An 8,738-nucleotide genomic window follows, 5' to 3' on the forward strand; every position below is an offset into this window, starting at 1 on the left:
GGAAGTAAATTTTTTAGGTCGAACTGAATATATTTTAATCTCTTTATATTTTCCTTTTGCAAGTTCACAAAAAAGACTCATTGCGAGCACTTTGATGAGATCTGAAAGTTTAAGATAGGTGGCTCGTTCAACTTCTTGGGGAGGTTTTAAAAACGCAATTCAGACATAGGATCTAAAGTCCAAATCATAAATCTGAGTTCGTATGAGCTCAGATTTATGATTTGTCCGTATGACTAGCCCGTTGGCGCAGTTTGTAGTGACCCTGCTTTCTGCTTCGAGGGTTGTGGGTTCGATTCCCACCCCGAGTCTGGGTGTAATATAAATATTTATTTATATATTTATATATGTATTATTTATAAGTATGTTTATCGAAAAAAAAATATGTAGCTATATACCAGTCGGCTGTTACCTATAACACAAGCATTAAGTTGCTTACTTTAGGAACAGACGACCGTGTGTGTATTGTGTAAATATTTATTTATTTATTTATGAACACACCTAAAATGTCATTTTGCTATCTGGATATGAGACACTAGGGTAGTGTCACTTCGCGAAAGGCGGAAGTGTGTGTGTGTGTGTGTGTCGCGGCGAGGCGCCGCCAGAGCGTCAGGCGCGGCGGCCCCGGAGCGCGGGCGCGTGGCGGTAGGCGACGTGCTTGCGGAGCGCGTCCCGCGAGCGCGACACGTGGCTGCAGGCGCGGCACGCGTGCCGCCGCCCCGCGTGCGTCTCCATGTGCACGCGCAGGTTGTACTGGTTGCTGAGGCGCTTGTCGCATATCGTGCACACTGAGCTGTTCGACCGCCATTTCCTTTCGAAGTCCGATGTTTCTGGACAATGTGTTATTATTTTAAGTACCTCATGGTGTAGTGGTACGAGTATCTAAAACACCGACGGTTTGCGGGTTAGATTCCCGCTCGGAATGGATATTTTTATTTGTGCTATATTTCTTTTCGGTTTGGATTTCTGTCCTTGTGGGTCTTCCCAGCGTGCCTCAGAGAACACGTAAAGCCGTCGGTTCCAGTAGTTATTATAAATACCTGAAAGCGATCGTTACTCATAGTAGGGAATATGTCCACTATAAAGTGATCCTATGTCAGGGGTCCCTAAACACATATAACACAAAAATTCGCCTAAGCCCCGACCAACGTTTATAAGTACCATCCATTCAAATTGTACAGAGTATATACATACATACTCTGTACATTCAATTGATTTCGATATATTTTTTTTAATGTTATTTTGTCTACACAGCGTTTCTTATACATCGTGTATTTAATTTGTATGACCATGAATAAACCAGTGTAAAAACAGCACTCATAGAGTAAAGTCATTTCGCACCTTAACTCCTCCTATATTATTGTACGTGTACAAACAGTTCCGTACAATATTTTTTGGTCCTTCGAGCCGGGTAATTGTCACAAGGGGGATCAAGTGTGTGACCGTTGGCGTATCAGCCAGTTAATGCTTTTATTTATGTTACAGTTGCCATGATTATCTCTTTAACTGAAAGGTTGACAAATAAGGAATGCTAACATGCCACATGTGCTGTGTGGTTACGGCAGTAAAGAATATAGCCACCCCCTCTCTTCCCGTGGGCTTTGTAAGAGGCGACTAAGGGATAACAGTTCTGCTAGCACATTGGAATTTAAAAAGCCGACCGATGGCGGGATAATCATCTAACGCCTGGCTTTGAAATACACAGGCCGAAGACAGGCAGCAGCGTCTTCAGTATGACAAAGCCAGCCCTGCGGTCACCAACCGCCGCGCCTGCCCGGCGTGGTGACTATGGGAAAAACACATGAGTTCATTTCGTTTTGGCCTGAACTTGGGGAGGCCTATGTCCAGCAGTGGATTGAATAGGCTGAAATGATGATGACGATGAACAGGCCACATAATTTTTTTTTTAAAGACTCAACTTAAACCATCAGTTCCGACTTGTTAAGCCGCTAAACTAGTGATGTACAATAAGAACTCGCTTTCATAGGTTTTTTTACAGGTTTATCAAATTAGTCAGTACTCGACTAACTTCCCCCATACATACCTCCTAAAATGGATATCGGTGGTGTTGTCACTTCAGGTACAAAGCTGCCGACTCGATGGGTACTGTATAAATTCTTTACAATCTGATCCAGTTTACTGATTTTGTCCTTATTTCTATCCGTTTCATTGCTATCTTGTCCTTTTCTAATGTCAAGCGTCCTTATTGTGTCAGCTTGGTCCTCGTGTGTGATGAAATCCGGCGAGTCAGACTTTTCAAGATTTATTGGGGATGTCGGTTCGTTTGTCACTTCTTGTGGTTGGTTTAGATGTGGATTCTGAAATTAGGGATGTATGCGATCGGTTTTTATACCATTGTCTATAATTATTAAAATTAGTTAATTTATCAAATTATTTGATATTTAGTTTTGGAATTAAGATCTTAAATCTGATAAATAAATATCTCACACTGAACACCTCTTGTTGGATATAATCATGTATCTGGAATAATTATGCAACTTATTTTCCCGCTTACTTCTGCTTCCATTTGCCGCTTAATTTTTAAATTGATCAATTATTATTTTTTTTAATTTTTTAAAGTGAAACTTCTTTAGAATCGTTGTGATTTGAAACTCTATGAAACGAAAATGAGTTATGTTAAAGAAACAATCATATAAATGAATAGAAATAAGTCGGTGAGAGAATAAGATAGAACACAGTATTATTTACTTTTTTTTTTTAATATTTATTTATAGAATTTTTTCACCGAGAAAAATAATTTGCTTAGGCTACTTTTCAGAAGTTTCACTTCTGCCGTGTGTGCATTGCACACACACACTATTTTTTTGTTTAGAACTATTTCTACTTACATTATCAGCATCAGTCAGTCCAGAAACTTGCAGCGTGTGCGCTAACCGCAGTAGAGCAGGTAGGCAGCGTCTTGAAGCTGTCACTTCTCCCGTGTACATAAACGTCAGAAGTAGTCTCAGTTCAGCTGCCTCACAACCCAGTACCACAACAAGACTGTTGTTTTCCGCATCTACTTCCTATAAGATAGAATAATTTAACATTTATTGATTGTTGAGTTGTGATTGTGGAAGGTTTTTGAACTGTTATTTATACATGTATGGACACTTTTTAACTTTTCTCCCATATGAGATGATTCTTCTCCCTCTACCCTCCATAATTTTGAAATTTGAAGCGTTGGTAGCTTCACAATAAACTATGAAACTATGAATATAGTTTTTAATTTGACTCAGAGTAAAGCTACAAAAAAAAAAACATTCAAAACTAAAAGAAATTAAAACAGCTTAATGAAACCACTTGATTGAATGTTAAAATTATAATTAATCTATTCTATTCGATTTCTACTTAGTATCTACATTTGGTTTCTCGTATGTATACACTTTTATAACTTTCAATTATTTAAAAAAAAAGTCTACGTTAGTTCTCGTTAATTTGCTTAAATCCACATTGTATTAATTTATAATTGAAGTGAATAATAAATATGAATGTAATTGAAGTGAATAAAAAATAAACAAAATATTATTGTATGTGAAGGTATTGTCTGTCGAGACTGCAATTGTGATGACAATGTGTTAAATACACATTGTCATCATTCAGACAATAATGTTTTGTGTGATAATTCGCATCAGATTCTGCGCCATATTGTGGCGAGCTAGTTGTTTGTAGCGGCTTTTTATGTAAAAATCTATACAAAATTTTTAATTGTGGATTAGAAGACATTATTTACTTCTTAAAGTATGTCAAATTGTACCTAAACATATTAAGTGCTAAACGTCATCATCATCATCGTCATTTCAGCCTATTGCAGTCCCCTGCTGGACATAGGCCTCCACAAGTCCGCGCCATAGTCACCACGCTGGGCAGGCGGGTTGGTGACCGCAGGGCTGGCTTTGTCGCACCGAAGACACTACAGCCCGTCTTCGGCCTGTGTATTTCAAAGCCAGCAGTTGGATAGTTATCCCACCATCGGTCGGCTTTATAAATTCCAAGGTGGTAGTGGAACTGTGTTATCCTTTAGTCGCCTCATACGACACCCACAGGAAGAGAGGGGATGGCTATATTCTTTAATGCCGTAGCCACACAGCTTAACGCCTCACACATAAAAACCACCCATTAAGATGAAATTCTTTATATGGGGTCCGAAATATCCACACACAAATAAAAAACTTAGTCAAGGTAGCCTGTAAACTATATCCAACATAAGAAATTCTGTAAATTACAGATATTTTAAAATTATTTTGGAGAATTTTCTATAATTGATAGCGGCTATAGTCTCAACTTAATTTCAGTGTAGATATATGAACATCACGTATTTGTCTGTTTTGGTATTGCATCACGTCCAAACGACTAAATTTATAGATTTGAACGAAATGTTTTGACTATTTTGGTCAAAATTACGAGCGAGAGGACACTGGATACTTTTTGTTCTGAAACCCGGTAAATTTTTATTGGAAAAATGGCGGATGAGCCTAGTGAAGTAGAAGGTTTAACTGAGGTAGGGCATAGCAGGAAATTCAGAAGATTTCAGAAGATCACAGATAAATAATACTATTTTCAATCGGTGTTGTGTTCTTGTTGGTGAGTAAGGTAACCAGAGCTCCTGCGGGGAATTGGGGATAGGGTCGGCAACGGGTTTGCGTTGCTTCTGGTGATGCAGGCGACTATAAGCTACGGTAATCACTTCCCATAGGTTAAACTGTACGCTTGTTTGTCGGCCTAGTTACATAAAAAAAAGGTACAGCTTGTGTGCCGTATAAATAGTAAAAATAGTACATACTTTAAACAATTGTGCGAAATACTGGCTGCAAGCAGCTAGAACCAGCTTATGTGCTCGCAGCAGGGCTCCGCTGGCGCTCAGCGTCACGTCACTCAGGGCTCCTGTCGTCAGCATGCGCCCTAAGGCGCCAACCACGCTCGTCTGTCGATTTAAAGATTTTATGAAGTTATTTGAGATTGTATTTTAATTTGTTTTTTGAATAAAATTGGTATGTTATTTTAACTCATACTCTAGCATAAATTTATAAATATATAATAATATGTAAAAAATAGTATAAATAAAGAAAAATATAGAAATAAACTAGCTAATCCAGCGACGCATTGCTGTGGCCTAGTAATTATAATTTATTAAAATATATGTAAATTATATGTTCAAACGCGCCATCTATAATCTAGAAATAGAAATACGGCGCCGTCTACCGGATATCTGTGCAGCTTAGATGCGAAACCGCCATCTAATAGGATTTTATAGAACTAACGTACTATGACTAGTAACTATCGTAACTAAACATTTAATTTGCAATAACAAATATTGAGTTCAATAATTTATTGAGATATAAACAACCTTATCTCTCAAGTTGGATCAAATTGCAGATGCTTACAAAATTCGATAAAAATTGGTGTAGTAATTTCGGAGTTTATCGCTAACATAAATCGTGACACGAAATTTATATATATATATATATATATATATATATATTATAGATTTAACATATAGCCGCTATCTCCGGATAAAACTATTTGTCGTATAACAGTATCCGACAGACAAAATTTTTTCATTCATTTTAGATAAAAAAAAAAAAAACGACGGTGTTGTAGCGTTCAAATTGATATGAAGTAGGTACAAGTGGCCTGTTTTTCTTCCTGCTGTTAAAATCTATCCGTAACTTACATACGTGACTACCTACCGTGACAGAGTAAAGTTTAATATTAAGCAAATTATCAAATGACAATTTGAATATAAATCAATAAGACAGTAAATAATGTTAGATTCTTTAATTGCTTTATCTTATTATTTAAACAATCGATTTATTTATCTTCAATACATGTTTATTAATACTAGGTACCTGTATCTCGTTGTTTTATGAATATCGGAATAAAAATTAGTTAGGTACCGAGTTTGAGTGCATTTGTTTCAATAGTCTTTGCGTTAAAGAGTAACAAAAATGTACCTCTCAAGAACAAAAAGTGTAATTGTTAAAATTATTTTTTTATTAGTTATTACCAATATTATTTCTTTCATTGCTACTTTAATTAATTAACAGTATATTAAATAAAATAATATCTGTTTATTAAATTACTTGCACTAATAAAATGTATAATTTAGATAATAAGTTTCCTTTTTATGTTAGGGTTGTCTGGAAGAAAAGGCTTATTAGCCATAAATCCGCCCATTGTACTTCACTGTCTGTAACTGTCTTTTTGGTTTTTATATTTGTGGTGTACCATAAAGTATTAAATAAATAAATATAATATTAAAAAAAAATTATTAGATTATAAAAATTGTTAATAATCATTAATGTATATTATCAGCTAACTCTTAATAGAGCTGCGTGGTGGATTAAGTTCTGACCCTTGATGAAGAGAAAGATCAGTGGAATGTTACAAGCTGAATCTATCAATAAATCAAATGTATATTATTAAATTAATAATACATTCATCATTCTTGAAGAGTGACGGAACGGGTTCTCATGGAATAGTTTATTACATGAACGAAACTGCGCTAACACCCAGTAGGTACTTACTCTTAATAAAATATACTAGAAGTGCGATTCGACTAGTACTAACTTTTTTATTTTTTCAAGTGAAAAGTGTTAATCAATAAGTATAAAATTTATTTCGACAATTTAGATTCAATAAGCGTATAGAATCTTTGAATTTTTAGAAATAGCAGTTTGTTAGAATAGTAGTATCACTAATATGTTTTTAAAAAAATAATAAAGTTATACCAAAAAAAAAAATAACCTTTTGCTTGCCTATAATTTTTATTTTATTTTAATTATGCGTCTGTGCCAATATTATAAATCTGTATCAACAGATGGCATGGCATTCGAATGTCAATTAATCGAAAGCGGATTACAATAATAATAAACGGAGGATACGGTCATTTATTTTTAATTAAATGTTCGATTTAAAACGTAAAAATATTATATTTGTAAACATATTTACGCATTATATTAAATGTAATGACACGTATGTGAAATATGTTTTGGTGTTATTATTATAATTATTTACCATTTTAATAAATTACACATGCATTTAATCGTGTTATTAAAAAAATAAAATAGTGTAAACAGAAATAAGGCTAAAACCTTAAAGCGTTCAGCCAAAAAGCTATTTAAAAGCTTAAAATAATAAAAAGGTGGCGCTTCACACGCTAGTACCATCTGTATCGTGTCCGATAAGAAACAGTGCTTCAGATAACACGGTCCTCAGTGTATCTGTAATTATTAAGAAATATTTTTAATTATCAGTATAAAAAAAAACAAAACATACCTTCAAATTAAACACAAAAAATCAAAAACATAATCCAATTTTTAATTAACATTTTAGCCACGTGCTGACATAGTAAACAAAAAAAAAATTAAAAATAAACAAAGAGGTTATGATGACATAAAACCTGTGTAGTGTAAAAATTAAAAAAGAAATATATGTTTATGTACCTATATACGTATGTGTAACCTTACTTACCCACCTCGTGATTATGCCACCGCAAAGAAAACTGTTGCGAATCGTCGTCCATCTTGTGGCCGTGCGTTTGATAGTCCCACAATGACTGGACGAACGGCGCGAACAATATTATTGTTTAACGAATCCAGGCTGCTTTATTTTAGTCGGTACGCCTGGAAAACCTGTAGCCACCTATTTCTGGAGCTGATCTTATTTATAAATACAATGACATTCAGTGACGCGGCATACCAAAACTCATCCAAAAGCAGATTTAGTTCGCTCGACACGATGATTGGCATTGTTCTCTTTACTGATTTATTTGTAACATTTTTTTTTTAAATTGAGAATCGAAATGCTCCGTAATTGATCGTGTCGATTGACCTGTTTCGTTAAATAGCGTTTTCGATAGTTCTATTATTTTTACCTATTTTTTGTAAATGAATTTGATTGATGTTAAACGATTTTTCTTTATAATAGGTAAACTCCATTTATTTATAAAAAAAGAAAAAAAAAATAGGGCTGAATCGTTTTAGATTTGTGCCGTATTCGAAATTAAAAAAAAAAAAAAATAGTTACTACGCGGGAAATAAGTTAACAAAATATTTAATATAGTAAAAAAGAAACTACTAAAATGATTAATTTATCAGAGTTTATGGATGATCCCGATTTTTTTGATATCGCTAAAATGGAAATAGAGGCAGAAATATCAAATTTAAAGAAGATAATTGATCAAGTTAGTCAAATGAGAGGTATTTGTACAATTTATTACATATGACCACATGACACGCACCACCTCTTGATTAAAAAAAAATCATCGAAATCGGTCCACCCAGTAAAAAGTTCCGAGGTAACATACATAATAAATTACAGTCGAATTGAGAATCTCCTCTTTTTTAAGACGGTTAAAAAACAAACGAAGGTAACAATAACAAATTACCAATCATTAATTTACATATATATGATAGATGCATGAATACATACATACAAAATCATGTTCATACAATTCGGAACACTCTGTGATTGTCAAAACGTCTGTTTGTCTGCAACATTTGACCTATACACATGTCGAGTTAAAAATATATTCACGTTGGAACGATATCGGAATACGATCCATTAGTTAATTGCGCGGTGTTTTTCATGCGTTTTATTTATATACTGTTGCTTTTTGAGCGATTTATTTACGTTTTCAATGAGGGATAAACCTGCCCTTACATTGGATTACAGTGGGTGATGTAATTTGAATGCCTTTACAATTCTGGTCATTCAGTAACTCTGACGTTGTAAAAGAG

The 8,738-nt window shown here is 34.4% G+C and overlaps 1 protein-coding gene across 1 annotated transcript; it reads right to left on the bottom strand.

The window, feature by feature from the left end:
• Positions 1-606: 606 nt before the first annotated feature.
• On the bottom strand, positions 607-8,299 carry LOC123664190 (broad-complex core protein isoforms 1/2/3/4/5). Its single transcript, XM_045598786.1, has 5 exons — positions 7,475-8,299; positions 4,781-4,921; positions 2,847-3,023; positions 2,042-2,315; positions 607-827 (listed from the first exon to the last, which is right to left on the bottom strand). The coding sequence occupies exons 1-5, from the start codon at positions 7,520-7,522 to the stop codon at positions 607-609; spliced, it is 861 nt and encodes a 286-aa protein (XP_045454742.1). The 5' UTR covers positions 7,523-8,299.
• Positions 8,300-8,738: the final 439 nt, after the last annotated feature.

This window comes from Melitaea cinxia, chromosome 21 (assembly GCF_905220565.1).
Source record: "Melitaea cinxia chromosome 21, ilMelCinx1.1, whole genome shotgun sequence".
NCBI classification, from domain to species: Eukaryota; Metazoa; Arthropoda; class Insecta; order Lepidoptera; family Nymphalidae; genus Melitaea; species Melitaea cinxia.